The 20,845-nt window shown below is 37.3% G+C and overlaps 1 protein-coding gene across 3 annotated transcripts in view; it reads right to left on the bottom strand.

Annotated features, from left to right (window-relative positions):
- Positions 1 to 20,845, bottom strand: part of SLC26A8 (solute carrier family 26 member 8) — a 103,669-nt gene that overhangs the window by 54,136 nt on the left and 28,688 nt on the right. For all 3 annotated transcript variants that reach the window (XM_037842410.1, XM_037842412.1, XM_037842411.1), the window contains exon 4: positions 19,725 to 19,906. In XM_037842410.1, the coding sequence (XP_037698338.1) occupies positions 19,725 to 19,906 (182 nt within the window). The remainder of the gene's footprint in view (positions 1 to 19,724; positions 19,907 to 20,845) is intronic.

The raw sequence follows: 20,845 nt of genomic DNA, 5'->3' as shown, positions 1-20,845 counted from the left end.
AACAACAAAAAGACAACCTAATGAAGAAATGGGCAAAAGACTTGAATAGACATTTCTCCAAGAAAACATACAAATGGCCAACAAATGCATGAAAAGCTGCTCAATATTATTAGTCATCAGGAAATGCAAATCAAAACCACAATGTATTTCTACACTCATATATGTATTTTAGACTTCAATAAAAACTTTTTTAATGTTAAAAAAAAAGTGAGTACAAACTAGACACTGAATCCCATAGAATGTGGTTTCAGAGAGTGTTGGGAGTATTGACAATTATTGTGTGTCCCTCTTGGCAGCATACACAGAAGGGCAGGCTTTGGGATCACTGGACTATCCTGGGAGACACAGTGCCTTACAAGGATGTGAGGATGCTTGATGGCTCTCAGAATACCAGGTCCAGTGCCTGTGCAGGGTCTAAAGACAGCAAGTACAATAGAATGTTACATCTCATGCATGTTTTAAGTTTCTGCTCTGATTTTCCATCACTTTTGCCAGGCTTTCTTGAACGAAGACTCACTCTGCTTCCTCCCTAGGAATTCAAGGCAGTGTAAGCCAGGGCAGATTTCCCACAACCACTGTCAACATGCAGTTCCTGGATACCAATTTCTCCATATTGAGGGGGTTGCCTGAAGCACCCGCCCTAGTTCTAGGAACTTGGGAGAAAGCTATGATTCTTTTTTTTCTTTTTTCCATTCACATACTCAACATATGCAACATCAGTCAACCAAAAGAAAAAAAAATATACAAGGGAATATATATCCAAATATATATCCAAATATACAAATATACAAGGAAAGACATCCAAATATACATCCAAATATACATCCAAATATACAAGGGAAGACATCCAAATTGTTGATACAGGCTTAATTAATATCATTTACTTTTATGAATAGCTGTGTAAGTTCAAAAAAGCTGTCCTATATGTATATACAAAAATTGTTTATACACAAGTCTGTACACAAGAGTCTATATATTTATTTCATTAGGAGAACCTTCAGGTGTCACCTCTTGGTGAAGACACCAACACTTCATTCATGTATCTTGTAAAAAAGAAAGACAGTTTCCAGGACTGACAGCACAATGCTTCCTGTAGTCAGAGCACACAGACACCAATGGATTAGTTAAGAGATCCTTCCATTATGATGCAGAAAGGCCAAGGGCATGGGCCTTCTTAAGGCCCCAAAGCTACGACTTTTGAATATCTCTTAACTGACAGGCACTGTGATAGACACTATTATCATCTAATTTAATTCTTACACATGAAGGTTTTATCTCCATTTAATAGATGGAGATAACTCAGAGTGGAGCCTCAGAAAGCAAAAGTAACAGATCTAGGAAGCATGGAGTCAGGTTTCAACATCCCTGACCTCCTGACTCCAAAACCCAGAACCATTCCACTGCCCAATCTGCTTCTTCTAAAAAGAACTCAACATTTTTTTTTTTTTTCCTTTTATCACAACTCATTTTAACTCATTTTTTTAAGCAGTTCTGGGAGCCTGGGGACAAGGTAAGGAGATCATGTAATGGGAAATCAGGGAACAAAGAAAGGGACCCAGAGCTGGGGAATAGGAAAGCATATTGGTCAGAACTGGATGAGCAGGAAGATGGCATGGGGGGTAATTCAACTGGCCACAGGCCTGGGGCTTTCTACCTCCTCTCTGCCTCGGGCCAGGCTTGCCAACACTTCAGGTCAAGGCTGAGGCTAGAAGAAGAGTAGGTTTAACTGCAACCAGTGGAGTGGAGTGGGTTTTAGACAGGGAGATATTAAAGTGAAATCCAGACATAAACACAGTTTGTATTTACATGAGATAAAAAATAATAATAATAATAATAATAAAAAGCAGCTCTTGGTGTCAGGTCAAGTCTGAGAGGTTCAGAGCCAGCCTTCTTGCTTCTCTTTCCTCTAGTCTTGAGGAACTTGGAAGAAGTGGGGGAGTTTCCAGGCAGAGTGTATCAAAAGCCCCCAGAGAGATGGGGAGTGGGAGAGAATACCCCACTGATGTGGGATAAAAAAGGAAAACCACAGACTGAATGAGTCTCAGAGGCCTGTTTTTTGGTCCATCAGAAACTCAGAGCGGAGGGTGGACAGCCCCAATATGTAGGGCCAGGGCCCGCAGCATTCTCTGATTCAGCCAGCATGTTGCACTGGGCATATCAGAGTCTCAAGCAAGGGTTTACAGCATCCCTACGGACATGCCTTCCCTTGGAGAGTCAAGTGCACTGTGGTGAGAGATGTCACTATCACGGAATGTGCTGCACAGCTGCAGAAAACAGAATTAGAGCTGTAGGTTGCCTGAAGTGGGTTGAATTGTGGTTCCCCAAAAGATATATCCACCCAGAACCTGTGAATGTGACCTTATTTGGGAAAGGGTCTTTGCAGATGTAATTAAGTTAAGGATCTTGAGACGAGATCATCCTGGAGTTGGGTGGGTCCTAATTCCAATGACAAGAGTCCTTATAAGCGAGGAGATGGTGACATGAAGATAGAGACAGAGACTGGAATGCCAAGGATTGCTGGAAGCTACCAGAAGCTTGGGGAGAGGCATGAAACAGATTCTCCCTCAGAGCCTCCAGCAGGAATCAATGCTGCAGAGACCTTGATTTCAGACTTCTGGCCTCCAGAACTCTGAGACAATAAGTTTTTGTTGTTGGTCATTGTTTGTTATGGCGGCCACAGGAAACTGATACACTGCCTCTAGGAACTTTGTTCAACAGGCTAAAATGGTAAAACAATGGGCTGACTCAGAGGTTGGAAATTCAGTCACCTGCGGAGGCTTTCCCAAAGTTTGGCTTTCTATTCTCAGAATTAGTGAGTGCCTCCAGCAAAGCCATTCTTCCTCCATTCCACATCATTCAGAAAGGATTCCGCCTTTAAGACAACTTTCTGCTCTAGGAAAATAACTGAAGTCTATTTTTCTCCTCTCTATCTGTATATTTCCTACCCCCTGCTTCAATACTCCATGCAAATCCCACTTCTTCCATCATTCTCCTTGCGATATCTACAGAACTTTTTGTTTATTGTACTCATTCTGCACTTAATTTGCCTTGAACTGTGATTAAGTTTCTTTGAACTGTGTGCATCTTGTCTCCCCAAATTCATGCAATGCTTATGTACTGAACACAAAGTGTATTCTAAAAAGTTAGTGGGAACCAATCCCTAGAATTGCCTTCTGCATTTTCTTCTTATAAAGCCCTTTCATTCTGACTCCAAAATTTTTACTCTTATGTAGAACACCTTTCTTTTTAACATAGGCCAAATTCCTTCATTCTGTCAAGCAGTAGTGGAAAGAGTCTACACCATAAAAGCCAGTGTGTCAGGAAGAAGCCCTACAATGACAAAATTCAGTCCACATAAAATGATATGGTCTTACTCTACACCCATGTTGTCGCTCCTACCTCATGTTCTCTGACTTTTTTTTTTAACTTTCACCTCATATTTGCCCATGAACTGTGGTGCTTTATCTTTCTCCGTTAAAATTTAGTATACTTCCTCTGATACATCAGTTTCTGACCATGGCTATACCTCCCTAACCTGTGGCATAAGCTTGTCTTTGACCTCTGCCTCTACCTCCCTGACCATTCTTTCAACTTACTCTAGTTTCAGTACTCTTTGATATTTCACCATGCCACATAGCTGAGATGGAGCACCTCTCATGTTATATCTTTGGGCTAGTCAGTTCAAAACTAAGGAACATTAGACATACAAAAATCTCATGCCTGCAATAAACAAAGTGCTTGCCTTTAGATCCTTTTCTACCATCATCTTCCCTTCCCCACCCAAACATTTTGTTTACTAATTCAGAATACCTGGAGAGAGACTAACCTGGTTAATTCTTTTTTACAAAGGTAGAGTGGCCATAAATTCCCTAGGTTCACCTAGGTTCCCTAGGTAACTCCCTATCATGAAAACCCTTTGCCAGGAAAGTCTTTAATTCTGCTGTCAATGTGTAGAATATTACATTATTGCTTTCTCAGACTAGAACTGAGAATGCATCTCCCCATAAAAAATGTGAAGAGATGATTATTAGTTTACTTGAAACATTATTATCCTTCAGGTATATTATATAGAAAATGCTTTTTGGTGGGGCTAATATATAGAGATGTCTCACATATAATATTCCTGTTAAAAAACGACTTTCAAGTTCCACATTGACAAAAGAACTTTTAAGACATAATCTAAACAAAAATTAAGGCAAGCATGACCTAATTCTTCCAAGAGGCCTTTCCCACAAGCATAACAATAAAACCCATGTAATTCCCTTCTATGAATACACATATGAAGAGGAATAAATACCTTTATATATTAGAAATTCTATTTCAACACACCTGTTGTCTTCCTCCAGATTTATTTTGGATGGTAGTTCTGGCAAGAGCACCAGTAAACACACAAGATCTGAAAAATGAACTGACGACATTGCAAAGGCCGATAGCTATTAAATCCTGTAAAGCAACAGCAGACACTTCAGACTATTTGTTGAAGAATGCAGATTCAATTTTGAAAAAAAAAAAAGACATACTGTTTATTTCTTCTACATGAGGATAGGATTGTTTATATCACTTCAATAACAGAAAGAAATATTCTTAGAAAAAAATACGGCAAATCTGATTTTCCAGATCAAGTTGAATCTTCATTTTAGCTAGTGATCATAAGGAAAGCACTTTGTTATGGTGAGAAGCAAGACTCTTGCCTTTTTCTTTTCTTTCACTTGATCACCAGTGTTTAGAATGTCAGGGAGAAACATATTGCTATTCCTTTCCTTTCCTGCTATTCTATCCTAAAAGTCAAACTGGGACATCTCTTGCTTCCATATTCTCCTCTTGAGTTCTAGGGAAAGGACAAACTAAGAATAGTTGGAGATTTTTCTTAAAAAAAAAGACAAAAACTATTTCTGAGAAGCCAATTTAATTATATTAGTGGCCTGAATTTGTACATCATTTCTTATTGCACCTTAGTATATTGTTGACTTCTAAGGACTGAGTGGAAAGGAAGTTTAAAAATTAAGAAACAAACTCTGCTAGACTGATAACGTGATGGCATATGCTATTTTCTTGCTTCACTGTACCTTATTTGTTTTAAGTGAACAACACTAATATTAATTCAGATGGCTTCAAAGTTAAGTATCCCTTACTCCTCAAAAATCCTTTGGTGATAGCCATCCAAATTATGGTCCAAACAACTCTGGTTAGAGATGAATCCAGCCTTCGTGTTGGCAGAAGACTCAGATTAGAGAACACGGACTAATGGTCAGAGGCAGTATAGAAAGACCTGTCCTCTCACCTGGTTGGAATTGACCCTGTAGTTATGGAGACTGGCAGTCTTCTTGCCCAAAAATATGAGCAGACAGGAGCTCACTAAAGATAGAGACACAGCTTGTAAAATGACCTTGGAAAGAAGGTCCATATTTGGTGTTACAGGAAACAGAAACCTGAAATAAAATAGTACAATTATTTCTGAAAAACAAGAATTCTTTATTGGCACCTCCCCATTCCATTCTTCTCATACTGGACAGGCTGATCCTTTTTTAGAATCATAAGGGACAAGTAAAGTGACCCAATTAAAAAATGGGCAAAAAATAGCTAGAAGGAAATAATAGAAATGGTGGAACTTAAAAAAAAAAAAATGGACAAAGGATTTGAATAGACAATTCTCTAAGGAAGATATATAAATGACTGATAAGCATATAAAAGATGCTCAACATTATAAGTTATTAGAGAAACGCAGATGAGATATCACTTCACACTAGGATGGTTATTATTTAAAGATTGGAAAATAACTCTTGGCAGGATGTGGAGAAATTAGAACTCTCATACATTGCTGTTGAGATTATAAAATGGTGCGGCCACTTTGGAAAACAGTTTGACAATTCCTCAAAATGTTAAACATAGAGTTATTATATGACTCAGCAATTCCACTCCTAGGTATATACCCAGGATAACTGAAAACATATGACCACATAAAAACTTGTGCAAAGGTTCATATCAGTATTATTAATAATAGCCCCAAAGTGGAAACTATCCAAATGTCTATCAGCTGATGAATGGATAAAAATAAATATACAATGGAATATTATTGAACCGTAAAAGGAATGACCTACTGATACCTGCTGCAACATGGGTGAACTTTGAAAACATTATGCTAAGTGAAAGAAGCCAGAAACAAAAGGCCATGTATTGTATGACTGCATATTTAAATGAAATGTCTAGAATAGACAAATCCATAAAGACAACTAGATTAATAGTTGCCAGGAGATGGTGGGACAGGGGATGGGGAGGAGAATTGTAAGTGACAGATGACAAGTACAGGGTTTCTTGTGGGGGTGATGAAAATATTCTGGAATTAAATAGTGGTTAGGTTGGTACAACTCTGTGACTATAGTAAAATCCACTGAATTATACACTTTAAAAGGGTGAATTCTACGATATGTGACTTATACCTTAATAAAGCTGTTATTAAAGTGAGATAAGGGTATATCATAAGTAACTTTATGCCAATATATTTGACAACTTAGATTAAATGGACAAATTCTTTGAATGACCAAAACTAATAAGGTACTCTTAGGAAGAAATACATAACCTGAATTATGGATTAGCATGCAATTTAATATGATGAAAACCAGCCCCAAATTACTTCACTAATGAATTCTACCAAATATTTAAGGAAGAAATAGTGTCAAATCTATAGAAACTCTTCCAGAAGTTGAAGAGGAAGGAATATTTCCCAACTCCTTTTATGATGCCAATAGTACTCTGATATCAAAACTAGACAAAGACATTACAAGGAAAGAAAACTAGAGACCTCATGAACATAAACGCAAAAATTCTTAATAACATTTTAGTAAAATAAATATATAATGATAATACACCATGACCAAGTGGGATTTATCCCAAGAATTCCACATCGGTTTAACATTTGAAAATTCATCTTGACAATCAACTGAAAAAAAAAAGGGAGGGGGACTATATGATTTGGGGGGTGGGTGGGTATTTTTTTCCTCCGATCCATAGTGAAATAATCCTTTAATCTGAATTTGGAAGCACAAATATTCTTCAATTTCCATTTTTCTAGATTGCTTTCTAAGTCAGCAAAATATGACAATTCTAAATGTCTTAGATAATTTTGCTATTTGAAATGTTTACTCTTTTGATTATTTTGATCATTCCATCAAAGAAACAGATATGTATGACTCAATAATTGATTTACTTCTGAAAATTTTGTAAAAATCTAAATTCAGTAAAATGAAAAAAAAATCTTTAATATACTTAGGAAAATTACTTTTAAAGAAATTTTGAGATGAATTTTTCTGCAAAGCTAGCAATTACTTTTTAAATACATTTTCTTAATTAGTTCATGAATTTTAAATTCATTTCCCTTAAACTAGGAAACTTTCCTCCACTTTTACCATTTCAGTACTATCTCCCATCCTATCTCCTCATTCTGTTACTTACACTCATGGATCACAACTCCTATTTTAAATATTTTTCCTGCACTATGTTTTTTTTAATACCCTATTTGTAACTTATAACATATAAGCACTTTAGTATTTTGCTGGTATCAAGCTAGATAGGAACATATCTGAATGATGGATGGCAGATTTTTGACTTTTTGTCAAATTTCCCCCTTTTGTCCTTTTTAAGAAGTTAGGTAAGAATGTGGCTGTTTATAGTAAATGTAATTTATTAGCCAAATCTATATTAGTAAAATTTGAATTTTTAATATAACAACACAAACTACTGTTTCTGTTTCCTACTGTTCTCTTCTGTAACATTCAATTCTTTATTAGCAAATTAGGTTAAAGGAGACATGGACATGGAGGGCACTAACTTAAATTAGTCAATTTTTTTAGTCCCTAGTGACCCTGGATAAATACATAGTAAAGAAAGAAGTTCAAAGTAACACCTAAAATTATATTTTAAAATATTTACTTGTCTATCTGTGTAGACAAAAATTGGCTGTGTGGTTTTAAGTCATTAACAACAGAAGTATATTGAGTAGGTATAATAGATTGGTTATAATCATGGACTTTGGAATTAAATAGAAATTGGTTCAAATGGTAGCTCTGACACTGACTAACCATGTGATCTTGAGTAAGTCATTTAAACTTGGAAAGCCTTAGTTTCCTCAGCTATAAAAAGAAGATCAAATGAAATAAAATAAATGTGTAAAGCATCAATCCCGTTGTTACTGTTATTTTTTTTCTGAGGGCAATGACTATATTTTTATTTTTGTTTTGCCTGGTGCCTACATGGTGTCTGTTTACATCTTTTTTTAAAAATTGAATAGAATTTCAAGTGGATTTTGCCATCAACAGATTTCAATGAGAATTGTTAGGATATTGAGACTAGTTAAATCCGGTTGTGTCAAAGTAGTCTACATTTGTTATTCTGGAGTTTAACCAGCATCCCTGGCCACCCTTTGCAGTATTCCCTGTTGTCCAATGTGAGGAAATAAGCAATGCTCTTCAAAAGCCTAAGGATGAGTCAAGAAACTGCAGCCTTTCTTAGAGGAAGTGATTAATCCGACCAAGGTTAAGGAGATTATCAATTCCTAACAGAAGCAAGAGTGCTGCCCCATAGTCACTGGCAGGCATTATTATGTAAAGTCATTGTGAGTTCTTAAAAACTTCATTATGTCAGACTATTTGAAGGTAGCTTTCTATCCAGAGCAATAAAATAATGTTGCTCAAGGGTACCAATTCAGTCTAAGTAGGTGAAGGCAGAAGGAACTTTCATCCCCCGGGCACAGAGTCTCAGGAGAGGCTAGGAAAACAGTTATGTCTTGTCCCATCCTTGTGAGTTAATCAGATGGGTATGGAGGTTGGGAAGGTCCACAATGCACTATGAAAACAAAAAACAAAAAAAAGTTTTGGTCTCTTTAGTATTCAGTGCATCCATCAGCTTTCTTGGGTGAGGGAATTGGCCCAATTAAGGAAAGAGAGACAGAGACTGGCCAGAGAAAGCACAAGGAGGGGCTTGTCCCACTCCTTGCGCTTTTATAAACCAATGTGTTCCAAAATGAATTTTGGGCCATGATCCCAATTTGGCTGTGGCCAGAGACTACTAAGAGAGACTATTAATCCGTATGTGGTCAAGGGCTGAAAGAAGGTAACAGAAAGGGGAAAGCACTCCTGCAAAGTAGAATTACCCACCTGTAAGGAATCATCTCAACAAGCATCCTGCTGGTTTCTGTAACCATGCTGATCTTGTTTGCAATAATAGTGAAGCCAACAATCTATATGGGGGGAAAAAGGCGGCAAATGATCATCTAAGTACTGTGCATTGCTTCCAAGAGCAGAGGTGCCTTTAGCCTCTGGCAGGATAAGAAATGAACATGTGGCAATCCCTATGCATGGAGGTTGGGTAGAGATGCAGGGCCATTTCAGTAGAGGAAGAAAGGCAGGGCTCCTTTCTGACTCTTTTGGTTCCCTAAGCACTTGTTAGCTTTGTATCAAGAATGAAAACCAACATTAGCCTTGGTCTCTGACACAATTAAGGGAACCAAGGGATGATCTGGAATTCTCTGTCTCCATCAACCTTAAAAATCTATGTGATATATAAGTTTTACCCTTGGGAAGACGGTTGCTGCAAAGGAGAGGCTAGGCCTCCCTGTATTTGTGCCTAAGAGTCTCCTCCTGAATGCCTCTTTGTTGCTCAGATGTGGCCCTCTCTCTCTGGCTAAGCCAACTTGAAAGGTGAAATCACTGCCCTCCCCCCTACGTGGGATCAGACACCCAGGGAAGTGAATCTCCCTGGCAACATGGAATATGACTCCCGGGGAGGAATGTAGACCCGGCATCGTGGGATGGAGAACATCTTCTTGACCAAAAGGGGGATGTGAAAGGAAATGAAATAAGCTTCAGTGGCAGAGAGATTCCAAAACGAGCCGAGAGATCACTCTGGTGGGCACTCTTACGCACACTTTAGACAACCTTTTTTAGGTTCTAAAGAATTGGGGTAGCTGGTGGTGGATACCTGAAACTATTAAACTACAACCCAGAACCCATGAATCTCGAAGACAGTTGTATAAAAATGTAGCTTATGAGGGGTGACAGTGGGATTGGGAATGCCATAAGGACCAAACTCCACTTTGTCTAGTTTATGGATGGATGTGTAGAAAAGTAGGGGAAGCAAACAAACAGACAAAGGTACCCAGTGTTCTTTTTTACTTCAATTGCTCTTTTTCACTCTAATTATTATTCTTGTTATTTTTGTGTGTGTGCTAATGAAGGTGTCAGGGATTGATTTAGGTGATGAATGTACAAGTATGTAATGGTACTGTAAACAATCGAAAGTACAATTTGTTTTGTATGACTGCGTGGTATGTGAATATATCTCAATAAAATGATGTTTAAAAAAAAAATCTATGTGATATAAACAGGTTTTCAGGTAATGCTATATCAAGGTCTCTGTTTTTAAGCTTTTTAGATCAAGGTACACAGTATCAATATAGTTAAACCTTTTAGGGGATTGCTGAGGTATACTGAGAATCATATTACTGACTAACCCTTAATAATATGGAGCAGCATTTGATACCACAAAGCAAAACTGTCTTTAGCAAAGCAATTACTTCCCTTTATCTTTCATTTACTTTACTTCTAAAAATGGCAGTTCTCCTTTCCAGGCCCTGACTTACAACTAAGGAGGAAATAAACATTCTAGCAGCTATTTCATCTTATGAAGACCTCTCACTAAAGTAAATTAAGCCAGAGACAAGAGACCTTAAGGCCTAGATTTTAAAATAATCATATATTTGCTTCACTCCATTCTCCCTAATACACATATCTTTTCCCAGCATCAACTCTGAGAGTTCAACCAGATGTCGAGCAGGAAAACAGTTTACCTGTGATGCTCTGATAAGATGAAGGCCTCTAGGAAGCCCACAGATCAGAATGGATAAAAAAATATGGACCACAGCTTGGAACAGAAAAGAAAAGTCCTAGTCTTTATATAATTAAGGAGCAAGAAGGGTGGCACATAGCCAAGGAATTCTTTTATTTCCACTATAAAGATAAAACTTGCTCATAAAGGAAAATGAAGAAGATATGGAAAATTAAAAAGCAGAAATAAGCCACACAAAGATGACTACTGTTGACACTGTTTTGGGAGTTTGCTGTATACATATTATGTGTATATTTATACATAATTATGAACATGTAGTATATACAATTTCATATAGCTAAGGGACTTGTGAATTATTTGTCAGTATATTCAATATATTCTACCTGGATCCTAGCTATTGCCTTGAAAATTTTCCTAAATATTTGAAATTACTATCTTAAGGACTGGTGGGTGTGTGCAGTTTCCTCCAGCACATCTCATCTAAGCAGTAGTTTGTTAGAGGTTGAGAAGCCTTTTATACCTCAGGCCATAGCAACTCTCATCCTCTTCTTCCCATTTTCTCAGTTGCCAGGGGAACCAGGGAGAACTTTATTGGGTTCTAAACTGCATCTCTAATCCCTGCCATGTGGCAGAAGGAAAAAAGAAAACAAAAAAAACACAACTCTGTCCCCATCAGTTGACTTGCCATAGGTATATGTAGTATATTGCAGGCTTCAATAACCTATGAGTACAAATTAGGTCACAAAAATATTTAATGCCTAAATTGCAATAATTCTAAGCCTCCACTCACTTTATTGCTGGACTTCAGCCTCCTCCCCCACTTCACCCCACAGTATTTCCTAATTATTTACAGTCTTCCCCAAAGGTACATTTTAACCATGGCTCACAAACCAGTCTGTCAGCTGTAGTCAACCCACAGCATCCTCTACACTCTTACTTCTCTTGTTTCCTGACAACCCTGATAAATGTCCATTGCCTCTGAGGCTGCTTAAAGAAGCATCACTATGATCCCTCCTGCTGATGTCTCTTGTGAGAGGGCTGATATCTGTGTCATGCCTGCCTGCTGGTGATCACAAAGTCACATATCTTAAGGTGCCAGAGCTGGACTGAGTTCCATGAAAAGGATAGGTTGCCCTTGCTTCCACTCCCAAACTCTGTAAACACATTGTTCCCTGGGCTCTAGGGCAGCCTTTCAGCTTCTGGTCTTTCTGAGTTAACAGCTTTTTGTCTACTCAAGGGAAGAAAAAGTATGCACCTACATAAGAAGTAGGCAACAGTTACGAGACAGAGCTTGGTCTCAATACCCAAAGCAGTGTTTTTTCAATCTTGAAGAGTAGATACCTGTATTAGTTAGTAACGGATAGGTTATACTGTGAGAATGTACAAACCATGAGATCTTAGTGTCTAAGCACATAGAAGTTTTATTATTATTATTACTATTATTATTGCTTTTGCTCACATGAAGTCCTTTGTGGACTTGTGGCTTTCTAGGACAGCTTATTTGCAAACAATGCTTCAGGGATCCAGGCTGATTCCACCTGAGGATTCCACTGTCTCAACATATAGCCTCTATGATCACCACAGCAGGGGAAGGGAGAGCCTGGGGACTCATATCTGTTCTCCTGTGCTTTGGCCCAGAAGTCACGTGGTCCCTCCTAACTTCAAGGGAGGCTAGGAATTGGGGCTGACGGGGTGGGGAACACATGGATATTTGGTGAACTTTATTTCTGCTGCAGGATCCTTCTTAAGGTGGTAATTCTCATGGACATCCAAGAATTCAGATCCCAATAGGAGGAATACTGATTTAAAAATAATGACTTATTTATGCAAATCTCTTTATCACTATAAAAATGTGAGTTATAACTGCAAAAGATAAATTTTGTTGGTAGATTTAACAAAAGAAACAAGAAATGTTATTATTGGACAGTGATGAGCCCTAACTCTGCCATATACTAGCGACATGGGTTAGGTAACTCATTTAACATCACGTTTGCCTCAATTTCTTTACTGTAGCATAGTGAGGATGAAAGGAAACAGTATGATCACAACTACTTAAAACAGAAACAAACCCTCTACATAGAAAAAGATAGAAATTCTCCAAGCATAGGCCTGTCATATAGTAGTCAATGAAGAAAATACTGAAAGAACAATAGAGTGAAGAACTGAAAATACAAAAATATCACTTTGGGTGCAACTATAGGAATTGGGTTTTGTTTTTCTGTTTTTTACTTTTTTATGTTTTCCAAAATTTCTAGCATGAGCCTGTATTACTGTTTTAAAGGAAAATAAAAACCTCTATTTTTGAAATACTATGAAAAAGCAGTAGAGAAAAGTACTTTGAAAATAAGCAGGTTATAAAATATAAGCTAGTTTTAAAACTAAATGAATTCAGCGTTGTCACAATTCAATGTATGTGTTTTGTTTTGTTTTTTATTATACTTAGTTTTACAGTCTCCACTGAACTTTTCCCTTAGGTTACTCACTTTTTTTTTTTAATTGAAAAATAAGGTCGGTATTTAAAATTATGTGAGCCATGAATTTGAGGCATCAAAAATACCTACCAGCACGAATTCCATGGGAAACTCGATGGGATACCTATTGAAAGAAATTTTGATACATTTGTTGATCCTCAGAGCCACTATAGCAGTTAGAAATAGTAGAATGCTGGTAGAATTAGCTTTTGGGAGAGCTATACAGTAGTTAACTATGTTCTGAAAGAAAACAAAATTACAGAGGTTTAGAAAGGGATATAATAATTGCCTAAATCTTTCTAGATTAGTTCAAAAAGGAGATCCTGGCAGCATTGCTGGGTGCAAAGGTCTGTACATACATTACTAGAACAGTGAGGGCAAGCACTCCTGGGGGGAATATGTATTTTTTAAAAGTTGAAAAACAGACATTTAAATATACAGTTATAAGTTCAATAAAGAGAGAATAACTTTATATGTTTCAGTGTAATGGAAAGGACCCAGGAGTTCTGTTTATCAGCCTTTTCATCATTAATTTTCCTAGACCGAATATATTATTTAGCTTGGCTCCTACCCCATTCTTGCATTCAGGGACTACCTGGATATTATATGTTCTTTAGATGTTCTGGGACACATGCTTGTTATGGGGCATATAATGGGAGGAACTATGATAGGCACAGTATCTTAAAGACCGCATTTTAATTTAAACAGTGCTCCTTTAAAAGGCTGTCCTGGAAACTCTGATGCAACTGAAAGCATGATCCAACTGGCATCTGCAATTATACAAGCCTCAAATCAAACAGAGAGGAAATTATTTTTAAGGATCCTCCTGACTGAGCTGCCTATGAGCTGAGCCACCTTTTGGGAATGGGCAGGAATTTCTCCACCTGGGTCCAGTTCTCTCTGGAGGCAAGAGGAAGGGCATTTGTAATTCTGGGGTGAGGGCTGATATTACTCACATAGAAGAAGGCGATGGGACCAGAGTGGAAACTAATCATTATCCCGAAGATGCAAGTCATCTGGGACAGCATGATATGTAGTGCTGTGGCAGCCAGGTAAGCATTGATGACAGACTCCGGAAGGTAAGTGGCAATGAAACCAAAACCTAACGTGCCCATTGATAGCTGCAGGTGGTTCAGATGGAAAAGGGAATCAGTATGAAAGCCATGCAAAATGTCATCAAATAAGCAATGGCACATATTAGTCTCTCTCCAAGAGGGCCACTGTCCCTTCTCAGAAAGAGGGGTCTCCAGCTGAAAAGTCAGTTTAGGCTCCTTTGATAACTCTTCTCTCCCTAATGAACTGAAATTGATGAGATAGGGTGGATCCTTGTGCACTAAACAGCACTCTTTCTTCCTGAGCACCATCAACTTGTTTAAGGCCTTACCTTAGAATCTACTGACCTCTAGGCTGATGTTGGAGAAACAATAGCAAGGTGATCAAAACAAGTCTGCTTTATGGGAAATTTTGATAGCCCTTTTCAGGAAATAAACATCCTTGTAAGAAATACAGCTTTCCACAATGGAGGACAATTAAAAAACACTGGGATCCAGTTCAAATGGTCTTTGACTCTTCTCTTTACTAAGAATGATTCAACTGAATTTATGTTTTCATCATATATATATATATATATATATATATATATATATATATATATATATCTCCTAAAGATAGATAGATAGATAGATTGATAGATATTCTTTTGGCACTGAACTTTTCACTTTTATGAATATTATTTTGCACTTAAGATTATTTAGAACACAGATTCTGGAGTCAGACAGACTTGAGACTGAATTCCAGTTTGGGATCTTACTAGTTGTGTGACCTTGGGCAATTTACTTAACCTCTCTATGCCTTCTTTTCCTTAAAATATTACCATAATAATGCCTACCCTTATAAAAAGGGTTGTTGTGAGAATCAAATGAGGTGGTACATGCAAAGTGCTTAAAACAGTGACTAGTACACAGAAGTTAGCTATGATCTAGTTCTGACTCCTTTTTAAAAATTTAACTTTTTATTTTAGATCATTGTAGATTCAGATGTAACTGTTAAGAAACAATACAGAGAGATGCCATGTAACCTCTACCCAGTTTCCCCCATGATAGCATCTTGCAAAACTACAGCAGAACATCACAACCCAGATATTGACATCGATACAGTCAAGATACAGATTAATTCCATCACCATGAGGATCCCTCCTACTACCCTTTTGTAGACACCTCTACTTCTCTCCTGTCCCCAATACCTACCTCCCCACTCCATACCCTCACTACCCCGCCCCACCCTTAGTCCCTAGAAACTACTAATCTGTTCTCTATTTCCATAATTTTGTCACTTCAAGAATGTTATATAAATAGAATCATACAGTATGTAACATTTTCTATTTTCAATTTCATTGATTTCTGCTCTTCATTATTTCCCACCTTTTAGTTTCCTTTGACTTCCTCTTTGACTCACGGATTTTTTCGAAGTGTGTTATTTACTTTCCTATTAACTTTCTGTTATTGATTTCTAGTTTGATTCCACTGTGGTCTGAGGATAGTCTCTGTTTGATTTCAATTATTTTAAATGTGTTGAAGTTTGTTTTATGTTCTGTGAGTCCTTGAAAATAATATGTTCTCCTGATTCTGCTGATATTCTACAAATATCAATTAGATCCTGTTGGTTGATGGTGTTGTTGAGTTCTTTTATATCCTTAATGACTTTCTGTCTAGTTGTTCTATCTATTGTTGAAAGAGGGGTGTTGAAGTCTCTAACTGTAATTACAGATTTGTCTATTTCTCCTATCATTTCACATATTTTGTGGCTTTGTTGTTTGGTGCATACATATTTATGATTTCTATATCTCCTTAGTGAATTGAATTGACTCTTTTATCATTATATAAATCCCTCTCTGTCTCTGGTAATCTTCTTGGCTCTTACATCTACTCTGTCTTGTATCAATACAACCACTCCTACTTTCCATTGATTAATGCTTGCATAATAAATCTTTTCCCAACCTTTTACTTCCAATCTGCTTATATCGTTATATTTGAACTGGATTTCTTGTAGACAGCATATAGTTGGGTAATGTTTTTAAATCCACTCTGCCAATCCCTGTCTTTTAATTGGTGTATTTAGACCACTTACACTTAATGTAAATATTGATATGTTATGGGTAAAGGTTTCCATTTTATTTTTTGTTTTTTGCTTGTTCTCTCTGGTTTTCATTTCTTTTTCTTTTACCTGACTTCCTGTTGGTTAGTTGAACATTTTTAGAATTTCATTTTGATTTATCTATAGGTTTTTTTAAGTGGACCTTTTTGTATAGCTTTTTTTAGTGGCTGCCCTAAGTATTACACTATATAAATAGCTAACTCATCACTTATTTCCTTTACAAGGAAAATGCATTGCATCTACCCACATTTTTACTTTTTCCATTATTCTTTCTTCCTTCTTGATGTTTCAAGATTCTCTATTTATCATTTCCTTTCTGTTTGGAGAACAGAATGGTTACATTTAGCCATTCTTTTAGGTAGGTCTGCTGGTGACAAATTCTCTTATTTTTACTTCATCTGAGAATGTCTCGATTTCCCCTTCATTCCTGAGCACCATCAACTTGTTTAAGGTCTTACCCTATAATCTACTGACCTCTAGGCTGATGTAGGAGAAACAGTATAGGATTCTGGATTGAGAGCTCTTTTCTTTCAGTGACTGAAAAACATTGTGCCACTTCCTTCTGGCCTCTATGGTTGCTAATGAGAAAGCTGCTGTCATTTGAATTGTTTTTTCCCCTTTAGGTAGATTTTTTTCTTTGCCTTTAGCATTTAGAAATTTGACTACAATTTTTTTGGTGTGAGTTTTTCTGGATTTATCCTATTTGGGGCTCACTCAGCTTCTTAAATCTGTAGGTTTATGTCTTCTGTCAAATTTGAGTAATTTTTAGCCATTATTTCTTCAAGTACTTCAGCCCCACCCTTTTCTCCTTCTGTTACTATGACAATGCTAGAACTTTGGTTCCTGAGGCTCCCAGGAATTTTTTTTTTTCAATTTATTTTCTCTGTTGTTCTGATTGGGTAATTCCTATTGCTCTATCTTCTAGTTCCTTTATAATTATTATTAATTTTGCCTTTTCCATTCTGTTGAGCCTATTCTTTGGATTTTTAATTTTGGCACTGTATTTTTCAATTCTAAAATTTCCATTTGGTATTTTTTTATATCTTCTATTTCTTTGCTGAGACTTTCTATTTGTTTCATGTTTCCAGCATACTTATAAATGCTCTTTAAAGCATTTTTTTAGGATGACTATTCTAAAATCTTTTCCAGATAATTATAACATCTCTGTTGTCTCAGTGTTGTCATCTATTTATCATCTTTTTCCATTCATTCAAGTTGAGATTTTCTTGATTCTTGGTATGACAAGTGATTTTTATTAAAACATGGACATTTTGAGTATCATGCTATGAGACACCAGATTTTATTTAAACATTCTGTTTTAGCTAGCTTATTCAGACAACACTCCAACAGGGATGGCATGGGTACCACCTCATTACTGGTTGGTGGAGGTAGAGGTCATCTCTCAGGTTCTGTTGACAACTAGGCAGGAAGCATTCCTCATTATTTCCAGGGAGGGGTGGGAGTTCTGGCTCCCCATGAGGCCTCCACTGATAACACACTGGCTGGGAGGCAGAAATACCTTGTTTCTTCTCCCCACATGTCCTTCACCATTGTGGGGTGAGAATGTGTGTCTGTGTGTGTGTGTCTGTGTATATGTGTACTCATTAATGCTGGGTGGGTGGTTAATGTCCTGACTCTCCACTAGGCCTTTCTGACACCACCCCTGCATTAAGTGAGAGGAGCACCTCAGTACTGCCCAGTGGTGATGAAAGTCTTCACTCTACACTCGGCCTTTTCTGATACCACTCTGCTTGGGGTTGGTGGGGTGCACCTCATTACAGCTGGGTGAGGGTGGAATTCTAGCCTCCCCACTTTCCTTTGCTGCTGTGAGTGAGGGTTAGGCCAGAATTTTTTTTTTCTGTGGTGTTTGGTTGGAGTAAAGAGATTATTGTCTACAAGTTTTCTAGCTTACTAGGCTGCCCCTTTCTTGGTCCTGTGGCTTAGAGAGAGCAGGCTTCTGTTGGAGTCTTTTTATTTATCTGTGCCCATTGGCATTTTGGGTTTCTGGCTTCTTCAGCTCCATGTCTGAGATAGATAAGGCAAAACAAAACAAAGCAAGCAAACAAAAACAACCCCCTGGGAACTTACCATCACTGTAGACCTGAGGTCCCTAGCCAGTCTTCCTTCTTTTCTCCACTTTTCAGTCTTCTTATATTTGTTATATACGTAAGATCCAAGGTTTTTAGTTATACTTAGTGGGAGGAATAAGGAAATGTCTATTCCATCTTCCTGGAAGTGGAATGCCTCCTCCTTTTATAGATGAACTAACTGAGGCTCAAAGGAGGGGAGAGAACATGCCCAAGTCACTTAGGTAATTAATAGGTTGCTGACACATAATGCTTGTAAATATTGCCTGTTTTATCTTCTCTACAAGATTGAGAACTATGACTTCTTTTTTTTATTTTTGTTTCCTGCTAAAATACCCAATTCACTTCTCTGTACCAGTAATTATAATTCAATGATGCTTCCTATGTGGCAGGCCCTGGGATAAGTGTTTTACATACATTTTTCTTCACTTAATGCTCACAAGAACCCTGAAAAACAAATATTATTATTCCCATTTTACACTTGAGGAAATTAATGCTCACAAAAGGCCCAAGTTCAGACAGTTTATAAGTACCTGGGCTCAGATGTGCCCAATATGATATGTTGCCTTTGTAAGCTTCAAATAAATCTTTTCCTAATAAATGATGGTCCCATGGGAGATCAGCAAAATTAGTTGAGAATAAAGAGAAATAAAGCTAGAAGATATGACTTTAGTTCAGTGGGTGAAAGCTTTAGATGTTATACTCTCAGAGGAAATGAACAATGCCACCAAAAATAAGTTTTGAGATTTTAATGTCATTGATATTACTGTCATGTAGCTGTGATCTTATCATTACTCAAAAAAAAAAAAAAAAAAAAAGTGATTCCAGGTTTGAACTCTAATGCTTACTAACCCAAAATTAAAGTATGTAAGTCAATGAAAATAATGAGTGGAATTCTGGACCACAGTTCCTAGGAACTTCTTTGGTCTTAGAAGAGACATGAATGATGAGAATTTTCAGTATCTCATCCTCAGTCAATGGAGGATGATTTCTGAAGAAGGAGGAGTTTAGTCACTGAGGAGACAGCCTATCTACACATCCCACAAGTTTGCCAAAATATAAATCACTGGAGTTCCAGATATATCACATGGATCACAGGAGCAATTAAAGGATGGGGTCCATTTCTGGATCCTCTATAGACTTTTCTTCATGGGTTCAGAGACTCAGATCCTACCTGAATAATCCCAGCCAAAAAAGTTGTGGACGCCACCACACTCAATGATTTGTTATAGGCCACAAAGAACAAGGGGTCAGAAAAGTCATCCTTGACGAAAGTTCCCAGTACCAGGTCGCCATTGTTGAATGGGCTCACCTTCAGAACATTGATCATCAGAGCACCCACAAGGAAGAAGAAACCTATGGAAGAAACATAATGTTTAGGTAGATGGTGAGGTTTTTAGTCCAGGTAAAGGACAGATGTTGACAAAAGCAAGACATGGTCTGATTTTGTATTGTCCTTGATCTGAAGAATTTCTCTGATTTGAAAGTGGCTATTGAAAGGTAAGAAAGAACAGGGGAAAAAACCCTGGCTCCACATGTTGTGACCAACTCACAGAATTTAGATCTTGATGGTTCATGTATTAGTCTTTGCATTATGGGCATGTGAAAATGGGATTCAAAGAGAAATTGACTTGAAATGGGTATCAGACTCAGCTTCTGTGCCTGCTCTGAGAAGTGAAAAATGAAATAGTGGTGAAGGGATCAGAAAACAAAGCCAATCAATAATAAGATGAAGAAAAGTAATACCTAATATGAATGAAAGGTTTACTATGTACAAGTTGACTCTGAGCTAAACCCATTCCAAACATTATTTCATTTAATCCTCTTATTGACATATATACATATCTGAGCAGAAGCAAATACTACCTTTAAAGTTACTTAACATAAAAAACTCTAACAGCTCTTACTTTCAGTACTTGGAAATGATTTTGAGGTGCTCTGGGAACTTGGAAATATGGGAATAATATTGTTCTGTCAGTGTTCAAATGTAAAATCAAAAATAAATGGATTTCAGTAGAGCTATGTGATATTATCCCCCTAAATTGTGGTACTCTAAACCTAGAAGGGTTAGATACTAACCTGACTGAATGTACTAACATATCTAGATAAAAAGCTTGTCAACCAGAATGGTCATTGTTGGTTGCTTGGTCAGTTGGTCAGTAAAGAAGTCCAGGAAAAGGCACATCACTGAGTAAATGTTGGCAATGCCTTTCAAGCCTGTTGGGGAATTCTGTGATTTGGTTTCTATATAGGTTCACCTACATGAAGTAGATGCACTGATTATATGGTCTTTAT

The sequence above is a fragment of the Choloepus didactylus genome, chromosome 7 (genome assembly GCF_015220235.1).
Source record: "Choloepus didactylus isolate mChoDid1 chromosome 7, mChoDid1.pri, whole genome shotgun sequence".
NCBI lineage: Eukaryota > Metazoa > Chordata > Mammalia > Pilosa > Megalonychidae > Choloepus > Choloepus didactylus.
The sequence above is the reverse complement of the archived record's forward strand: the minus strand, read 5'-3'. Positions and strand labels throughout refer to the sequence as shown.